Source organism: Dama dama, chromosome 13 (genome assembly GCF_033118175.1).
Source record: "Dama dama isolate Ldn47 chromosome 13, ASM3311817v1, whole genome shotgun sequence".
In the NCBI taxonomy this organism is placed as follows: Eukaryota; Metazoa; Chordata; class Mammalia; order Artiodactyla; family Cervidae; genus Dama; species Dama dama.
Genome location: NC_083693.1, coordinates 29644089 through 29664313, shown reverse-complemented (window position 1 = coordinate 29664313; position 20225 = coordinate 29644089). Strand labels below are relative to the sequence as shown.

Genomic DNA, 20225 nt, shown 5'->3' with positions numbered 1-20225 from the left:
TCCAACCATCTCATGCTCTGTCATTCCCTTCTTCTGCTTTCAATCTTTCCTGGCATTAGGGTCTTTTCCAACAAGTTGGCTCTTTGCATCAGGTGGCCAAAGTATTGGAGCTTCAGCTTCAGCATCAGTCCTTCCAATGAATATTCAGGGTTTGAGGGGCCCAAATGTTAGCGAGGAGTCCATGAGGGTCTAGCAGTGCCCATATAAACAATGAGGATGGCTTTGACCCAGGGCACGGTGAGACTGGGGGGCAGGGTGAGTTGAATGTTGGGATGAGAATCAGGCAGTGTTGAAGTCTGAGAAACTGGGCTGGTGGAGGGGAGGGGAGACAATTGAACATCATATTCCTGTAAGAACATACTGTGTTGAGTATGATAAGTAATGTCTTCATTTTCCCCAGGGGTAGAATGGTTGACTTCTAGGAAAAAAGAACAAAGGACTTTCAGGTCCTACTATAATGTGTGTGCTCAGTCACTCAGTTATGTCTGACTCTTTGCGACTCCTCAGACTGTAGCCCACCAGGCTCCTCTGTCCATGGGATTTCCCAGGCAGGAATACTGGAGTGGGTTGCCATTTCCTCCAAGGGGTCTTCCTGACCCAGGGTTTGAACTCACATCTCTTGCATCTCCTGCATTGGCAGGAGGATTCTTTACCACTGAGCCACCTGGGAAGCCCTCTACTATAGTAGATGGTGCTTAATATGTTTTCTCATTAAATCTGTTCAACAAACCCGAGAAATGAATTCTAACATGTGTGTTTGAAGAAAGGGGTCTCAGAAAGGTAAAATTACCTGCTCAAGGTCATGGCTGGGAAGAGGTTAAGCCTCCACCAGCCTCCTCTCTTTTAAAAAAAAAAAGGCAAAACAACTTCATTTCATTCTACTCAGTGTGCTGATAATTGAGGGGAAAGTTTTTGGCAAGAAGGGAAAGGGAGGGGACCTGGAAGAACTCCTTGCTCTGGAAGAATGCAAGGGAGGCTGGGGCCATGGCTCTGGGGCACCCCGGGCCCCCATCCAACCACAGGGGTGACCAACTTGCTCTTGATCCGAGCCAGAAGCCGACTCTCTCTTTCTCCCCACCTCCCACCTGCTGCCCCCGGGAAGTCCTCCTAACCTCCTGGATCTAACCTCCATCCTCTTGTTTCTCTGCCCATGTCTCAGCTCGCAGGCACATCCAAGCCACCTGGCTGCTACCTCTCCCCGCTGGCCGCCTGCCTGCCCTTCAGCCCTTGGTGGGGCTCCCAGGAGGCCTGTAACGGGATACCGGACACAGATTGCTCCCTTCAGGCACCCCCCTCGCCCCGAGCTGCACTCCACGCACCCTGTTTCTGGATCTGCTCTTGGAAACCTGGATAGAGCGTGTTTCCACTCAGCCCAGTGACCTTCGCCTGTCTGAGCCCTGGTTAATTTTTGCCCAGTCTTTGCAGGCTCTGGGGCCCCTCCCCTTCAGGGATATAAGCCTGGTCTGAGGCTGCCCTGTTCCCTGCCCGTTCCTGAGCCTCCCCAAGCTCCCTCCCCGTCCTCACCATGGCCAAAGGATTCTTCATTTCCAAGGCCCTGGGCATCCTGGCCATTCTCCTGGGTGTGGCGGCCGTGGCCACCATCATCGCTCTGTCTGTGGTGTACGCCCAGGAGAAGAATAAGAATGCCGAGCGTGGCACCGCGGCCCCTACGAGCCCCACGGGCCCGACAACCACCTCGGCCACCACTGTGGACCAGAGCAAGCCGTGGAACCGATACCGCCTTCCCACGACCCTCTTGCCCGACTCCTACAGGGTGACGCTGAGGCCCTACCTCACTCCCAACGAGAATGGCCTGTATATCTTCACGGGCTCAAGCGCCGTCCGCTTCATCTGCAAGGAGTCCACGGACGTCATTATCATCCACAGCAAGAAGCTCAACTACACCTCCCAGAATGGGCACTTGGTGGTCCTGAAGGGTGTGGGGGATGCCCAGGCCCCCGAAATCGACAGGACCGAGCTGGTGTTGATCACTGAGTACCTGGTGGTGCACCTCAAGAGCTCGCTGGAGGCGGGCAAGATGTACGAGATGGAGACCACCTTTCAGGGGGAGCTGGCTGATGACCTGGCGGGCTTCTACCGCAGCGAGTACATGGACAACAATGTCAAAAAGTAAGTCCGAGGTGGGTCTGCCGGGTGGGGGCGGATCCTAGACGCCGGAACAGAGCAGGATCCTGGGGGCCAAGGAAGGGCTTGGATTCCTGGCCTTTGAACGTTCCAAAGCCCTTGGCTGGTCCATCGCCCCATCCAAAGTTCCCAAGACATTCAGCCGTTTCCCCAAGCCCCCCTCCACCCCCCACCACCCCACTCAATCGGGAGTCAGGGATGAACACTGAAAGCCACCTTGGATAGATAAGAGAACAGGCTCTGAGGAGAGAAATGTGCCAGTGTCTTCCGGCTAATACAGGATGGGGGCAGTCAGGACTTTGACCCTGAGTCTGGAAGGAGCTCTGATCGCCCGCATCAGCTGGCCTGTCGGCCTCGAGGCGGCCTGGGAGAGAGGAAAGCGGGGGTGGGGGGTGTGGGGACAGGGATTAGGCCAGGCAGCATCTGTGAGCCCGCCCCGCTGCACACCCAGCCACACCCTGCAGCCCCCACCCTGCACACCCCATGGGCACAGACACTCTGTGGGTGCACCCTCTAACCCCCTGCTCTGGGCAGGGTGCTGGCCACCACACAGATGCAGTCCACAGATGCCCGGAAGTCTTTCCCCTGCTTTGATGAGCCTGCCATGAAGGCCACATTTAACATCACCATCATCCACCCCAAGGAACTCACAGCCCTGTCCAACATGCCACCCAAAGGTGAGCAGGTCTGGCTGGGGCCTCACGGCCTGGACCTGGGAAAGCAGACCCTCCCCCCAGGGCTGGGGCGTAGGGGCAGGGGAGGGGGCGCACCTCCATAGGCCTGCATGCTCCCTGCCCAGGTCCTAGTGTCCCGCTTGCGAGAGAGCCCGACTGGAACGTCACTGAATTCCAAACCACGCCTGTAATGTCCACGTATCTCCTGGCCTACATTGTGAGCGAGTTTACGAGTGTGGAGTCAGTGGAGCCCAGTGGCGTCCAGGTATGAGGCCCAAGCTCACCTTGCCTTCCCCAGGGTTGGTCCTGGCCTGGGAGACATTCCTGTTTATCCTCATCCTGGTCCCAGCCCCTAGGCAGTGTGTGAACCCCAGCTGTGAGTCATCTTGGGTAGGTGTCTTTAGTTCTCTGAGCCTCAGTCTCTGCATCTGAAAAGTAGGACCCTCCTCATTAACGGGGGCTTCCCCAGTGGCTCAGTGGTAAAGAATCCGCCTGCAGTGCCGGAGCCGCAGGAGGCACAGGTTCGATCCCTGGGTGGGGAAAATCCCCTGGAGAAGGAAATGGCAACCTGCTCCAGGATTCTTGCCTGGAGAATTGTCATGGAGAATCCCCATGGACAGAAGAGCCTGGCGGGCTACAGTCCATGGGGTTGCAGAGAGTCAGACACGACGGAAGCAAATTAGTATGCACGCACCCCTCATGAAGGGAGTTCCCGGTTCCTGGGTGCCAGACAGAGAGTGGCCATGGCTCATTCCCCGCAGGCCCCTCCCTACAACTCCAAGAGAGACACCCCCGCCTCCACACACTCCCCGCTGACCAAGCCTCCCAGTTTAACCTGGTTGGTCACCAGCCTGCCAGACTCTGGGACTTGGCCCACCTGCACGGGGACCCAGGAAGGGCCCCTGATCTCTCCTATCTTTGCAGATCCGGATCTGGGCTCGGCCAAAAGCAACTGCAGACAACCATGGCCTTTATGCCCTGAATGTGACAGGTCCCATCCTGAGCTTCTTTGCCAGTCATTACAACACAGCCTACCCACTCCCCAAATCCGGTGAGTGAGGGGCCTCGAGTTGGGGGGAAGTGAATGGGTCTCCCCCCTCATTCCTGGAGGACATTCTGCCAACTGCCTGGCCTCCCTAGACCAGATTGCCCTGCCCGACTTCAATGCCGGTGCCATGGAGAACTGGGGGCTGGTGACCTACCGGGAGAACGCGCTGCTCTATGACCCTCAGTCTTCCTCCAGCAGCAACAAAGAGCGAGTAGTCACTGTGATTGCTCATGAGCTGGCCCACCAGGTATCCCCTCATCATGGGGAGCGCAGACCAAGAACGTGGGGGGGGTCCAGGCGGAGATGGCACAAGTCGTGTCTCTGTCCTTGGAAGCTGAGAAGGGAGGGGGGATTCCACCTGGCCAGGGGGTTCGGGGAGGAGTCAGGATGAAGTCTGTAAAGCCTCCAACTCAAGACTGGCATGTGGGGAGCACTCGGCAAAGGGTAGCCCCAACACTGTTAGTGACTGGGAGGTCTGAGTGGTTTGCTGGACTGACCCCTCCCCCCTACAGTGGTTTGGGAACCTGGTGACCCTGGCCTGGTGGAATGACCTGTGGCTGAACGAGGGCTTTGCCTCCTACGTGGAGTACCTGGGAGCTGACTATGCAGAGCCCACCTGGAATCTGGTGAGCCCCCTGCCTGAAGACCGCTGGGGTCTGGGATGGGGGATGGCCTGGGTCACCCCCTCCGAGGCCATCCCCTGATTGGCTGTTGGGGGTTTGCAGAAAGACCTCATTGTGCCGAATGATGTGTACCGTGTGATGGCCGTGGATGCGCTGGTCACCTCTCACCCACTGACCACCCCTGCTGACGAGGTCAACACCCCTGCCCAGATCAGCGAGATGTTTGATACCATCTCCTACAGCAAGGTGCTGCCCAGCCCCCACGCTGGTCCTCAGACAGTCGGGGGGTGGGTGGGGAGGGCGGTGATGGGGACACAGGGTCCCCCGGCTGGCTCGAGGCAGCCTCCTGAGCTCCCTCCCCTCCACAGGGAGCCTCGGTCATCCGGATGCTCTCGAATTTCCTGACTGAGGATCTGTTCAAGAAGGGCCTGGCGGTGAGGATCCTCAGCCAGTCATGGGGTGGGGGCTGTTTCCTCTGAGCCCTGGCCTCACAGAGGCTGTGGCCGAGCCTGGGGCCACAACTCCACCCTTACCTAGCTCTCTTTCCACAGTCCTACTTGCAGACCTTTGAATATCAGAACACCACCTACCTGAACCTGTGGGAACACCTGCAGATGGTCAGTACCAACCAGCCCTCCTGAAGACGTTCTGTGGGGGGTCCTGAGATGCTGAAAGCCCAAGGGCCGGCAGCACACCCATGGGCGAGAAGGTGCCCAGCTCCCTGCTTACCCCACCCCCCAGGCAGGACATCTGGAGCCTGGCCTGCTCATTGGCTGCTCCTCTGTAAAGTGGGTGCAGTGATGGCTCCTTGAAGGAGGTGCAGCCAGAGCCTGGGTCAAGAGCCTGGCAGGTGCCCCCCCAACCACCTTGCACAATAGTGAAGTCTATGAGGGGAGCTGGGGAACACCCTCCTCTGAGTGTTGAGGAAACGGGCTCTCAGGTTTCCCAAGTCCAAGCCATCATCTCCCTGGAATTTGGAGCCAGTCATTCACCAGCTCAGCACTCCTGGCTGCCCTGTGCCCCACCCAGCTCCTCCCAGGCACTACTTTGCATGCACCAGCACCCTCAGCAAGCCCTCTGACCCTCCCGTCCAGCCCCACCTCACATTCCTGTCCACTCAGACCCCGAGGGGTCTGGGGCAGACCCTCTGACCACTCCCACTCTCCCGCCTGGCCCTCCCCGCCTCTCCTGAGCCTGGCGTCTACACCCTCTCCATCACCCTCCATCATCTCCCACCCCTTCTCTGTGGCCCTGGTCAGCCCAGCTGACCCCTCCATGTGCCCTCACACCATGACCAGCCTGACCCGGGAGGGGAGATACCGGGCCTTGTCATAGAGTCACAGGTGGGCTCCTGGGCCCTCCTGGCCATTCTCCAGCCCAGCATCCCTCTGTCGTGAGCCTGGTTCCCCGCCCCCACCTCCCCCAGGCTCAGTGCCTCTCTGCTTCCACTGTCTGCCTTGCCCAACCTCAGTTTCCAGTTCCTTTCCTCCAAAGCCAAACCCTCCTCCACACTGACACCCCTCCAAGCTGCATCTCCCCGTCCCTCTCCCCCGAACCCCCTCTCTCTGCAGCCCCCCAGAGATCCTCTCCCACTCAGCTTGCACCTTCTGATAGTAGCTTCTGCCCTCGTCTATGCTCTTCTTAGTTTTTTATTTTCTCTGTTATTAACAAGCGTGGTTGGTTTTTTGTTATTATGAAAGCAATAGGCACACGTGAGAAAAGATTTAAGACAATAACAACCATCCTAAGTCCATCCCCAGACCCCCATCCGCGTGTGTTTCCTTCACATCGCCCACAGCCCTCTCCTTCACCCTGCCTGTGACTTGGGGACACTGGTTTTCCTTTATCTCTGTCTCCTCCCCTTGCCTGTCTTCTTAGATTTGTTCAGGCTGAACCATGGGGCATCCTGGGTGCCCCTCCCTGACACACACCCACCTCAGGCTTGATCACAGAATGTTGGGTTTGGTGGGGGGGGGGGGGGGGCATGCAGATTTCCTTAATCAACACAGAATGAACCAGAGGCTGGAAAGCTCTTGGCTTGTCCAGCACTGGGCAGCTGAGAGGAGGGCGAGGCAGGCTGGGAGCCCAGCTACAACCTCGTGGCCCGGAGCTCCTCCAGTACCTCCCAGCAAGGTGGCACCCTAAGGAGAGGGCAGGGGTGCCCAGGGGAGAATGGTGGGGGAGAGGATGGCCATCCGCTCACGGCTGCACCATCGCCCCTGCCCAAGGCTGTGAACGATCAGTCGTCCATCGTGCTGCCAGACACCGTGAGTGCCATCATGGACCGCTGGACCCTACAGATGGGCTTCCCTGTCATCACCGTGGATACTAACACAGGGACCATCTCCCAGAACCACTTCCTCCTTGACCCCAACTCCACCGTCACCCGCCCTTCAGAATTCAAGTGAGCACATGGGGTCACTGAGACAGGCGTCCCGGGGAGGTTCTCAGGAGCGGCTGCCGTGAGACCCTCTGACCATAGCAGGGCTGGCCTGCTGTGGCCCCTGCCGTAGTGGTTGGTATCAGTCTCGCTCCTGGGCCAGGAGGAGGGGGGCGTTTAGTGCCAGAGTCAGGCAGAAACTGGGAGCCTGGGCAGGATTGTTTTTCGCTGGCAGTGGCCAAGAGCTGCCGTTTCTCACCCCTGGCCTCTGGGATTTCTTGTTGCAGCTATCTGTGGATTGTTCCCATCTCATCCATCAGAAATGGCCAGCTGCAAGAACACTACTGGCTTCGGGGCGAAGAGAGAAGTAATCCGGCCCTCCCCTAGGGGACAGTAATCCCCAGGCCATCCTCCCAGCTCCTGGCCCGTGTTCTGGGGTTCTGGCAGGCCTCATCCTTGGGGGTGTCCTTCATCCTTTCATTCAACAAGTGGAGCCAGCTTCTTTGGTTCTAATTTCTACTCTGTTGCTGCCCAGCTGTGCGACCCCAGTCAAGTTACCATCTGTCGCTGGTCTCCATTTCCCCACCTGTAACATGGGGCTGGGGACAACATCTACACCCATTGAGTTGTGTGAAGATTAAGGGAGAGGATTTCCATGAAATGTTCACAACAGTGCCTGGCACGTAGCATGAGCGGTCCTGCTCAGCCAGGCACCGAGGAAACCAAGGTCAGGGCAGGTCATCCCCTGCCTAAGCCAAGGCTGCAGATGAAGGGAAGGAAGACAAGCCATTCATACTTTCTGGAGCTGTGCAGAGTACTTTATCAGAGGCGTTTATAGCCTCTGGGGCAGGCAGGCAGAGATCAGAGAATAAGGAGGCTTTCACTTTATGGAGAGGTGAGGAAAGGCTTCCTGGAAGAGGTGAATTGAGTCAGAGGATGAGCAGGAGTTCACCAGGCTAACAGTGGCAGAGAGAAGCTGTCCAGGCAGAGTCAATAGCAAGTGTGAGGCTTGAGGTAGGAGAGAACGTGGGGACTGAGCTTGGCTGAGACAGAGGAGCAGCCTTGAGGTGAAGCGGGTCCCTGCTGGCTGCAGGAGACAATGTCCTCAGGCCAGGAGGAGCCAAAGGGATTGAGTCTGATCTGCAGGTATGCAAGGAGCCCCTTCAGCTGACAGGAGGAAGGCTGGAGGTAGACCTGAGAGGAGGGGGCGTGGAACCCTCAGGAAGAGATGAGCAGTGCTGGGGGGCTAACTGGATGGGAGGCGCTTCCTGGGTGTGATGGAAAGATGGCAGACGGAGCAGCGGCCTGGGGCGTTGAGTCTGAGCTGGAGGGGGGTTGCCGATGGAGTTGTCCCAGCTGGTGTCACTGGCCTGGCCACTGAGGTTCACAGATGGCAATTGGTCTGTCCAAGGTCACCCGCCAGAGTTTGTCCGGGCACCCGGTCCCACCCTTCTTCTCTGCCCCTCGCCTTGGCGTGGGCCTAGTGGCCTGAGGGCCAGCTGCTGCCAGGCTGCCCAGGAGGCGGTTCCGCCAAGGCCTGGAGCGGGGAGGGCCCGGGTCAGGTCAGCCCAGGGCCTTCTGAGCAGCCTTGCCCAGCTCTCGTCTCTCCCCACAGGCCAGAGTGACCTCTTCAAAACCGCAGCGGATGAATGGGTCCTGCTGAACATCAACGTAACGGGCTATTACCAGGTGAACTACAATGAGAACAACTGGAAGAAGATTCAGAATCAGCTGATGTCAAGGCCGGAGGTGGGTGCCTGCCGGGCCATGCCGTCCACTGCCCAAGGCCCAGTCCCAAGATGGCAGCCCAGACTGCAGGGCCTGCCCCATGGCCCGCCCGAGGTCACATGCTCTATTGCCCCTTCTAGGTCATCCCTGTCATCAACCGGGCGCAGGTCATCTATGACAGCTTCAACCTGGCCAGGTGAGTGCCCACCCCTTCTCCCTCGGGCCCCACCGGCTCAGCGGTGGAAGCCCGGCGATTTGGCAAGTGTGACCCCATAGTGAGAGCCCGTGTTCTCTCTCCCGTGGTCCTCATCGTGTGCCAGGAATGGGGTGCTGGCTCCCTGTGCTTCGGGACACCCCTCCCTTGGCCCCACAGCCCCAGACAGTATCACCATTCAGCCCGGAGTTCCCAGAGAAGGAATCAGAGTCTCAGAGTCTGAGCATCTTGCCTGAGGTCACACAGTAACTCATGACAGCCAGATACAGATCTTTCCAACTCTGGAACTCCAGTGTGCTCCACAACACCCAGGTTTTCCTGAGTGCTACCTGTGGGTCAGGCTTCCGAGGTGGCGCTAGGGGTAAAGAACCCACCTGCCAATGCAGGAAACTTAAGAGACTCGGGTTCGATCCCTGGCTCAGGAATATTCCCTGGAGAAGGGCACTGCCTAGGATTCCCATGGACAGAGGAGCCTGGCGGGCTACAGTCCATAGGATTGCACAGAGTCACAACACAACTGAAGCGACTAAGCACGCATGCATGCTTCTGTCTCTCTCTTTAGTCGCTCAGTCATGTCCGACTCTTGTGACCTCATGGTCTATAGCCCGCCAGGCTCCTCTGTCCATGGGATTCTCCAGGCAAGAATACTGGAGTGGGTTGCGGTTTACTTCTCTAGGGAATCTTCCCAACCCAGGGATCAAACCAATGTCTCCTGCACTGCAGGCAGATTCTTTACCCTTTATCGACTGAGCTACGAGGGAGGTCAGGCTAAAAAACCTGGGAAGGAGACGACAGGAGAGAGGCAGGCATAGATAAACAGAGATTTATTGAGCAGCTGCTGTGTGTGTAAGCGCCGGCAGGTGCTAAGTTCTTTGATGTAAGTGATGTCACCCATAGACATGGACCATGGACATTTATGAACAAATGGCCTGAGAAGATGAAGGGAGGAAATCTCAGAGGGCCAAGCAAATCAGAGAAGTGGGCAGAGCAGAGAGCAAAGGCCTCTTGTCTTTTTGAATCTCAGATCTGTCTCTTAAGGTCTGTGTGGCCTTTGGCAAGGCACGTCACCTCTCTGAGCCTCAGTTTCCTCATCTGTAAAATGGGGATACTGAGCAAGGGAATGTGACTGGCAGTGGGTGAGCGTCCACTACCCCTCCCCCCAGCCCCACCAGGTGAAGGCTGGAGCTGATCATTTGGGCCTCTGCGACCTTGGGCTCTAGGAGGGGGCTGGCGTTCCCACAGAGAGCCTGGGCTGGGCTTGAGCCCCTCTATCTATTCCCAGTGCCCGTATGATCCCTGTCACCCTGGCGCTGAACAACACCCTCTTCCTGAACAATGAGACAGAGTACATGCCCTGGCAGGCCGCCATCAGCAGTCTGAACTACTTCAAGCTCATGTTCGACCGCACGGAGGTCTACGGCCCCATGCAGGTACGTGCTGAGGGGCACACCAGGGTTCAGTTCCCCAGTGCCTGAAATGACGCCACAAGGCAGTGAGTAGAAATATTACCTGGAGTGGTGATACCACAGCAGGTCCTTGTAGTGGTGAGAGATCAGGAGGGAGGGAGGGGTGAAGGGAGCAGGGATTGAGAAGGTGAGCAAGTTGGGCACGGCAAGAAATGGAAAGACTTATAGCAAAGTTTGCTAAATCTGGAAATTAGCACTATCAGAAGGCAACAGAAAAAGCCACAGTACAGGAAGGGGATGGGAGTGGGGGCACAGCCTTCAACCTGTTGTGTGGCCTCCGGCAATCCTCTTCAGCCCCAAAGAATCCTCTGTGAAAAGAACGGGCCTCTGCTTGCCTAGCAGATGTTAACAGTTTGGAAGCTTGAGGGGAAGGTAGAGGGAGGGGATGGGGGGTTGGGGAGGGGAGATCAGAGACAGAGGCAAACTGCTTGCTCTGTATCCATAACTGAATGCAGAGGGATGTTCACTGCAGTGTGGTTTATAAAGACAAGAAAACCAAAAACACTTAAATGCCCAATAGTTGGGGATTGGTTAAGTAAGCTAGAATATCCATTTGATGGAATATTATGTAGTCACTCGGCTTCCCTGGTGGCTCAGTGATAAAGAATCCTATAATGCGAGAGACGCAGGTTCCCTCCCTGGGTCAGGAAGATCCCTCGGCAAAGGGAATGGCAATCCACTCCTGTATTCTTTGTTTTTTTTTTTCATTTATTTAATTGGAGGATAATTTCTTTACAATATTGTGATGGTTTTTGCCATACATCAATATGAGTCGGCCTTAGGCATACACCAAATGATTCTCCAGTATTCTTGCTTGGATAATTCCGTGGACAGAGGAGCCTGGTGGGCTACAGTCTATGGGGTCTCAAAGAGTAGGACAAGACTGAGCAACTAACACTTTCTTAGCACTTTGGGAGGGTTAGTATTTTCTGCTTATGCTTTACGGAGTTTTCTAAGTTCCCCACAATAAAGGCAGAATAGTTACCATCGGGCGGTGGGGGAATGGTAGGCCCTAAAACGATATTAGGAAATAGTGACATTTAGACATGGAGTGTCAGAACTGGTGGAGGCTTTGAGGAGAAAGAATCTCAGATCAGTCATCTGAAACCTGGCCCCTTGGAGAACTGTCTGGCCTTGGGTTACTCCCTTGGCCTCTGGCCTCTTGCTTCTGTAACCATTAACCCTTGCGACGCGTGCTCACTCACGTCAGAGGCTCCATGGGACTCCAGGTGGGTCAGGCTTGAGTCTCCTCTTTGTTTTTTTTTTTTTAATATTTATTTACTTACTTATTTGGCTATGTTGGGTCTTAGTTTTTAATATTTACTTACTTATTTGGCTGTGTCGGCTCTTAGCTGCAGCACACGGATGTCTTCATTGCATCACGGGGGATCTTCCATTGTGGAGCACAGACTCTCTAGTTGCTGCACTGGGCTTAGTTGCCCCAAGGCATGTGGGATCTTAATTCCCTGGCCAGGGATCCAACCCGAGCCCCCTGCATTGCAAGGCAAATTCTTAATCACTGGATCACCAGGGAAGCCCCATGCATGAGTCTCCTCTTTGAAGCAATTCATGTTTTCTTTTCCCTAGGATTACCTCAGGAAGCAGATTGAACCCATCTTCCTACATTTTGAACAACTCACCAAAAACTGGACTGAGATCCCGGAAAACCTGATGGACCAGTGAGTATGACCTGTCTCGAGTCTGGAGACCACAGGTGGCCCCGACACCCTGACCTGGGAAGCCCAGAGCAAGTTCCCACAGCATCCTCCTCCAAATTTCACAATTCCTGGCTAGACCGGGGCAACCAGTCAGGGAGGAAACCGGCCCCACCCAGGAGTGGGGGGCCCTGCCCCGAAGCTCTGTGCGGCCTATGAACCCGTCTGGCCTCTTTGTGCGAAGGACCAAACTGAACCTCCCTGGTCCCCTCACTGGCATGGTCATGCAGACTCTAGGTGTTAAAGGTGGGGCTGGGGTCTGTGCCAGCCCTCCCTTGGCTGCACAAGCAAGAAGCAAAGCCGCCAAAGGGTGAGTGGGCTGTGGCCTTAGAGCTCCGCGCCTGCTGCCCTGCCTGGAGTTATATGCCAGCAGACGGGCTACAGTCCACAGGGTCGCAAAGGGTCAGACACAACTGAAGTGACTGGGCATAAGGACAAGGGGAGTCTTTGCTGGAGTCAGGGTCAGGCACGCTGACAGTGTCATCACCCCCTGTGCAGATACAGCGAGATTAATGCCGTCAGCACTGCCTGCTCCAATGGGTTGTCTAAGTGTGAGGAGCTGGCCAAAACACTTTTCAAACAGTGGATGAACAACTCTCAAGTTAATCCGTGAGTGTGTCCCCTGCTTGTCCCCTGATCTTTATCTGTCCCTCAAGCTCACAGCCCTGTCCTCATCAGACCCTCATCCCCTGCCCCCTTGCTGCTTCTCCACCCCTGACACCCCCAACTCCACGCCAGGATCGACCCCAACCTGCGGTCCACCATCTACTGCAACGCCATTGCCCAGGGCGGCCAGGAAGAGTGGGACTTTGCCTGGAGTCAGTTACAACAGGCACAGCTGGTTAATGAAGCTGACAAACTCCGCTCAGCGCTGGCCTGCACCAACCACATCTGGCTCCTGAACAGGTGAGGACCAGAGCTGGACAGGACTGGATGAGTTCCCCTCCCACCGGAGACCAGGGTCCCAATGTGGGGGAGAAAGAACAGCCAGGCGTCCACACTCTCCTTTGTGGGATCCTTCTTAGCCCGTGCAGTGGGGCAGTGTGTTTCCCATTTTACAGATGAAGACACAGAGGCTCAGAGAAGCAAAACAACTCTCCCAAAGTCCAGAAGCTTTACTAAGTTAAAAAAAAAAAAACAACAACCAAGATTTGAGTCTGGATCTGGGCCCACATCCTGTGCTTCTAACTGCTGCATTTCTCCTGGCCTTTACCTCTCTCTCAAGGGTCTTGGCACGGGCTTCCCAGGTGGCTCAGTGGTAAAGAATCCACCTGTGATGCAGGACACCTGGGTTTGATCCCTGGGTCAGGAAGATCCCCTGGAGGAGGAAATGGCAACCCACTCCAGTATTCTTGCCTGGGAAATCCCATGGACAGAGGAGCCTGGTGGGCTACAGACCATGGGGTCGCAAAAGAGTTGGACACGACTTAGCGACTAAACAACAACAACAAGATAGTCCTGCTGCAGATGGACCTGAGTCCTTCTGGACATCCAGCTGGGCACCCCCTAACCCTTAGATGAGGGCTCCTGGCTCCCATTGTGTGCCTCATATTGCCATCTCCTGGACATCAGTAAAGAAGAGCCACCCTCAATGTCAAAGACAGGAGTGGCCACTCTACCTGATGTAGGAATCACCCCTTCCTTCCTTCATTCATCACTAGATATTTATCAGACACCTGGTCTATGCCAAGTATGACACCTGGCATAACCAGTGACCCTGCTTAGGGGACTGCTTAGGCTCCCATCTGAGAGGGAGGTAGGACCAAGGGGGCTTCAACCCACAGCATTCTGAAGGGATGTTGAGAAGATGCAGGAGAGGAATGCAGGAAAGGACGCAGGATGAGTGTGGGGGGCTGGGGCAAGCAGGCTCCTTTAACTCACTGCACAGCATGCTGACCTCACAGGTACCTGAGTTACACCCTGAACCCCGACCTCATCCGGAAGCAGGACGCCACCTCCACCATTACCAGCATTGCCAGCAACGTCATCGGGCAGTCTCTGGCCTGGGACTTCATCCGGAGCAACTGGAAGAAACTCTTTGTGGAGTGAGTCTGCCAAGAGCTTGTTAGGGGAAGCTCCCACCAAGGCTGGGTCCCCTGGGGGTAGGGGTGGGTCCCCTTGTGTGCGCCAGACCCCACAAGGTCAGGAGTAGAGACCAGACACAGCATCGGCGTGGTCCAAAGAGAATCCAGGGGCTTCCCCGGTGGTCCAGGGGTTCAGACTCTGTGCTTCCAATGAAGGGGGCTCAGGTTCAATCCCTGGTCAGGGAACTAAGTTTCCACATGCCTCGCAGTGCAGCCAAAAAAAAATGCCACAAAAAACAGACAAAACAAAAAACCAGGTGAATCCAGCTTGAGGTCTGTAGGGGCAGGAATTGAAAGACAAGGCGGTGGGGTCTCGCCATCCCTTTCCCCCATGGGGGAAGAAAGTCTGCCTGATGGGAGTGTTCGCTGAAGAGATGGGAACAAGGACATGTGGTCAAGCCTGGCTTTAGGTCCCTAGTGGTGTCTCCTTGGGCGTGTCACTGCCTTGCATCTTTGAGATAGGGACAGTGTGTTGCCCGCCAGTCACTGAACACTGCTTCCCCGCCCCCCTCATGGCTCCTCTCTCTCCTCCTGTCCTGCAGTTATGGCGGTGGTTCCTTCTCCTTCTCCAACCTCATCCAGGGTGTGACCCGAAGATTCTCCACTGACTTTGAGCTCCAGCAGGTAAGAAGCCTGGGACCATGGGGCTCAAGCCCCGGAGGTCCATCCCCAGTCTCGGGGGACAGCTGCCACTCAGCTCCCACCGAAAGGCAGGGGGTGTTCATAAGGCAGTGGGGCTCCATGTGGTCAGGCCTTCTTCATGTGCAGGGGAAGCTGGGTATCCAGACTTCTTAAATGTCACAGTTCAATTGCAGTTATTCATCTTGGAATTTTTGTATTGGCAAAAGGTACAGAGAATAATATAATGACCGTCCATGTACCCATTATTCAGATTGAATAATTAGCAACATCTGCTGACACTTTTTTTTAGGGGCAGATAGTCTTCAAGCGAATCTCTGATATTATATAATTTCATTTGTAAACACTTTGGTCATATCTAAAGTAAAGAAAATTTTAAAACATAATGTATCATTAGCAAACCCAAGAAAATGAACAATTCCTTACTATCATCCTATATCCAGGACATTTTCAAATTCGCTCTCTCTCTCTTTTGTTTTTTGGCATGCCACGGCAGCTGGCGAGATCTTAGTTCCCCAACCAGGGATTGAACCCAAGGCCCCTGCTTTAATTAAGAGTGCAGAGTCTTAACCATTGGACTGTCAGGGAAGTCCCTTTTACACATTTTTGAGTGAATCTCTGTTTTCACTTCCTTTGAATGTATTCCTAGGAGTGGAATTGCTAGGTCATTTGATAACTATGTTTTTTGAGAAACCACCAAAATGTTTTTTAAAGCAACTGCATCAATTTACATTCCCATCAGCAATGTATGAAGGTTCCAATTTCTTTATGTTTGGGGGAAAATTGTTATTTTCCTTTTTTTTTTTAATTACATCTTTTTTTTAAAGTTAAAGTGTATCTCATGGTTATGAGTTTCATGTCTCTGATGACTCATGATGTTGAGCATCTTTTCATGTGCTTTTTGGTCATTCGTATATCTTCTTTGGAGGAATGTATTTAAATCCTTCATTCAGTTTTTCATTAGTGTATTTGTCTTTTTATTGTGAGTTTTAAGAGTTCTTTATTTATCCTAGATATCAGGCCCTTATTAGACACATGATTTGCAAGTATTTTCTCTGATTTTGTGAATTGTCCTTTCAATCTCTTTACAATGTCTTTGATACACAGAAGTTTTTTTATTTTGATGAAGTCTAACTTACTATTTTTCTTCTGCTGCTTGTGCTTTATGTGTCATACATAAGAAACAATTACCAATCTGAAGTAGTATCTATGCTTCTTACTAAGATTCTTATCATCTTAGCTCTTACATTTAGGAGTGATCAGTTTGACTTGATTTCTGTGTATGGTGTAAGGCAGAGGTCCAACTTCATTCTTTTGCATGTGGTTATCCAGTTGTCCCAGTCCCATTTATTTAAAGGACTATTCTTTTTTGTAATATTATTAATTTTTTTAAAAAAAGTCATTGGAGTATAGTTGATTTACAATGTTGTGATAGTTTCCGGTTGCAGCATAGTGAATCAGTTATACATATACATACATATACATATACATTCATTCTTTTTCAGATTCTTTTCTCATACAGGTTATCATAGAATATTGGTTATCTAGCTTATAGTGCTAAATTCTAAGTTCCTGATTTATCCCTCCTCACCCCCCATGTTTCCCCTTTTGTAACCATAAATTTGTTTCCCATATCTGTAAGTCTTTTTCTGTTTTGTAAATAAGTTCATTTATATCATTTTTAAAATTAGATTCCACATGTAAGTGATAACATATATTTGTCTTTCTCTGTCTGATTTACTTCACTTAGTATGACAATCTCTAGGTCCATCCATGTTGTGGCAAATGGCATTATTTTGTCCTTTTTTATGGCTGAGTAATATTCCATTGTATACATGTACCACATCTTCTTTAACCATTCCTCTGTTGATAAAATGACTATTCTTTCACCTATTGAATGATCTTGACACCTTTGTTGAAAATCAATTGACTATAAATGTTAGGGTCCATTTCTGGACTCTCAATTCTATTTCACTAATCTATCTGTTTATATTTAGGTTAGCAGTGTTGTCTTATCATAGATTTGTAGTGAGTTTTGAAATTTGGATTGTAAGCCCTCCAACTTTGTTCTTTTCCAAAGTCATTTTGCTATTCTGAGTCTTTGCATTTCTTTATGAATTTCTTTATGAATCAGCTTGCCAATTTCTGCAAAAAAAGGACAGTTGAAATTTAGATAGGGATTGCACTGAATCTGTGGATCAATTCGGGGAGCATTTCCATGTTAGTAATATTAAATCTACCAATTCATTAACACAGATTTATTTAAGTCTTTTTCCCCCTTTTATTTAGGTCTTCTTAATTTTTCTCAACAATATTTTTTAGTTTTCCACATACCAGTCTTGCACATCTTTTGTCAAATTTATTCCTAAGTATTTTATTCTTTTTGATGCTATTGTTAATGGAACTGTTTTCTTAATTTTGTTTTCAGATTTTTCATACCTAGTGTATAGAAATACAATTAATTTTTGTATATTGATCTTGTATCCTGAAAACTTATTGAACTCAAGTTTTAATAGTTGTCCTTTTTTTCCATTTCAATTCCTTGGAGTTTTCTGTGTATAAAATTGGGTCATCTGTAAATAGAAATAGTTTACTTCTTCCTTTCTGGATGCTTTTAATTTCATTTTCTTGCCTAATTGCCATTGCTACAATCTCCAGTACTAATACATATTTTAATCTTAAAAAAATTTAAAAAAAACCACTTATTTGCTCAAGCAGCCAGGTCATGTGTGCTATAGAAATGGCCATTTCTATACATTTTGAATTTGGCTGCTTGCTCCCTTGTGGTGCCTATTTAATTTGTCCTTCTTTCCTCCCTTGATTGGATTAAGACTGTATTTCAATTAAAAACAGAGGATCAGCTCAATGAAGAACCTCGCAATGAAGTCCAAATACACATAGGAGCCTGGTTGACCTTTGGGGCTGTCGTTTTTCACATCTGGCAGAGAGAGGGAAGGATTCCCTATCCACAGGGGCTCTAACATGGCCGGGAGGGATAGAGGGCCTGGTAGCCCTCTCCGCAGGGCTGTGTTAGAGACCCAGCCTGAGGCTCAGAAGTATCCTTTTCCTGGCAGCTGGAGGAGTTCAAGGAGAACAACATGGATGTCGGCTTCGGCTCAGGAACACGGGCTCTGGAGCAAGCCCTGGAGAAGACCAAAGCCAATATCAAGTGGGTGAAGGAGAACAAGGAGGTGGTGTTAAAATGGTTCAGAGACCACAGCTAAACAGTCTCTGGTCCGTACATTCACCTGGTCCCTATGTGAGATGCCCACACGCCTCTGTCCCAGGGACCCACGGCAGGGCCCCTGTTTCTGAAGCCTGAGGCACCAGCGTCCTCCCCTTGGGGACAGAGTCTCTGGCCCATGTTCACTCCACTCTTCCCAGGGGACCACTCCAGTTTCTGATGCTCAGACTGTCCAAGTGCCTCCCAGCTCCTGCCCCTCACGCCAATGGCACCCCAGGCTTGGCATGGCTCCTGTAGCCCAAGGCTCTGGGTCTGATCTCAGGGAGTCCAGCTCCAGGGTCAGATGAGAAGTCCTCAGTGGATGATGGATGGCCTTGAGGGCTGCCCTGTGCCGTCTCCTATCCTCTCCTAAAGACCCTGGAGCTGATAAGTCTACAGAGCACCAGATCTGTATTATTTTTTTCTAAGATAAAATGTAAATAAAAGATTTCTAGATGAGCTTCCAGACTCATTACTGAACTTGAGCAGAATGGGTCTGCACATAGGCCAAGGGAATGTCCTGCCACATTGCCAGGATCCCAGGGTGACATGTCAGTTTTTTAAAAATTAATTTTTTTAAAATTTTCGCTGTGCTGGGTCTTTGTTGTGGCACATGGGCTTTCTCTAGTGGTAGCACACAGGCTCTCTAGTTGCTCTGTGGTATGTAGGATCTTAGTTCCCGAAGCAGAGATCAAACCTGTGTTCCCTGCATTGGCAGGTGGATTTTTAACCATTGGACTATTAGGGAAATCCATCAATTTTAAACTGGTTGTTTTCAAGACTAGCCTACAGAAGACAGGTGCCCTCCAGATCACCTGGGGCAGCCAGTGATCAGGGCCAACTCTGAGGAGAAGGTCTGAGACCCACAGGGCTCCTCGGCCCACATTGGCCTTGGTGGAAATTTCTTGGCAAAGGAGGCCCAGCTGAGTGCCCAAGGCTGCTTGGGCGGGGAGGCCGGGGGAGGACAGTGGGTGGGAAAAGACAGTCCAGGCACCTCAGGGGTCACCTTCAGTTGACATCAGCTGTGAGCTGCTCCAGGCAGTGTTTCTCCACCCTCTAGGCTTTGGTTTCCTCATCTGCGGTATAAAGACATTTTATATCATAGGGCTGGCTTCCCAGGTGGCGCAGTGGTAAAGAATCTGCCTGCCAATGCAGGAGATGCGGATTTGATCTCTGGGTCGGGAAGATTCCCTGGAGAAGGAAATGGCAACCCACTCCAGTATTCTTGCCTGGAGAATTCCATGGACAGAGGATCCTGGTGGGCTTCAGTCCATGGGGTCACAAAAAGTCAGACATGACTGAGAGACTAAGCTTGCATGCATGCATATCATACGGTTGGTGTGTGGATCTGAGAGTCACGTACTTAGCGCACAGTCTGACACTCAAGGAGAGCTGTCTCCTGCTCAAGGCCCCATTGGCCCTTTCCCTCCCTAGCCTCTTGTGAGAAGCTCGCGCCAGCGGGCCTGGGTCCAGGAAGGCTCCTCTGCGCTCCATTGCCCTCCGCACGTCAAAGGGTGGGGCGGGGCCAAGGGGCGGGGCCAGCCTTGGTTGTGGGTCCCTCCACCAACCAGGAGGCTCCCCCCAGCCCAGCCCCTCTGGACCAGCCCTTCCTGTCTCCAGGGCTCAGTGGCTGCGGCTGGCACTTGACCTTCTGGGGTCCCCACTGGGGAAGGGACCAGACCCACCATCTAGGGTCTCTGGGGGAGAGCTGGCCCCCGGGTAGAAGAGTCAGCAGGGACTCTAGTCTCTGAGCCTGGCACTCGGCTAAGCTTTTATGCGCATTATCTCATTTGGTTCCCAACAGGGAGATAAGGACCGTCTTTATCTCAGTTTTGAGATAAAGAAACTGTGGAGCAGGGATATTAAGACTCAGGCTCTAATGCTGGTGCCGGAGCAGAAGCCAGCGTCACCTGACCGCTCACAGCACTGGCATTCACAACCCCTGTGTGGCTGGAGGAAATCTGTCTGGAGGATGCAAACGGGACAGGCAGAGCCAGAGACCTGTTTGCAGGTGGTAGGCAGAACAGGAAGTGACTAGAAGTCCAGTCGCTCAGCCTCGGTCCAGAGATTTGTCAACAGGTGGATCCACCTCTCCCAGCCAGCGGGTGATGGCAAGTCCTTAAGATGAGCCAGAAGCAGCAGCGGGTGGTGCCCTCTCTCACCTCCCCCCCTCCAGGAGACTCCTCAGGAGGCATGTCCTCTGCACTGCAGGGTCATTGAAAGGCCTGGGAGAGGTACTCAGCAAATGTCCAATGTCCTGTGGATGGTGCCTGGGTCCCCAGGAAG

General features: G+C 52.7%; 1 protein-coding gene across 1 annotated transcript; it reads left to right on the top strand.

The window, feature by feature from the left end:
* Window positions 1-1465: 1465 nt before the first annotated feature.
* ANPEP (alanyl aminopeptidase, membrane) lies at window positions 1466-18398 on the top strand. Its single transcript, XM_061158698.1, has 20 exons — window positions 1466-2130; window positions 2680-2822; window positions 2945-3084; window positions 3744-3870; window positions 3960-4114; window positions 4380-4493; window positions 4593-4736; window positions 4859-4924; window positions 5042-5107; window positions 6719-6894; window positions 7158-7237; window positions 8486-8619; window positions 8739-8794; window positions 10095-10242; window positions 11866-11957; window positions 12492-12602; window positions 12732-12899; window positions 13898-14038; window positions 14620-14701; window positions 17791-18398. Exons 1-20 carry the CDS (start codon window positions 1526-1528, stop codon window positions 17938-17940), a joined length of 2898 nt encoding a protein of 965 aa, XP_061014681.1. The 5' UTR covers window positions 1466-1525; the 3' UTR covers window positions 17941-18398.
* Window positions 18399-20225: the final 1827 nt, after the last annotated feature.

Excerpts from the sequence above, each read along its gene's own strand:
- ANPEP (XM_061158698.1), top strand. The coding sequence starts at position 1,526 with ATGGCCAAAGGATTCTTCATTTCCAAGGCCCTGGGCATCCTGGCCATT. Across the intron at positions 6,895-7,157 it reads ACCCGCCCTTCAGAATTCAA|CTATCTGTGGATTGTTCCCA; the intron begins GTGAGCACATGG and ends TTCTTGTTGCAG. Across the intron at positions 11,958-12,491 it reads CCGGAAAACCTGATGGACCA|ATACAGCGAGATTAATGCCG; the intron begins GTGAGTATGACC and ends CCCCCTGTGCAG.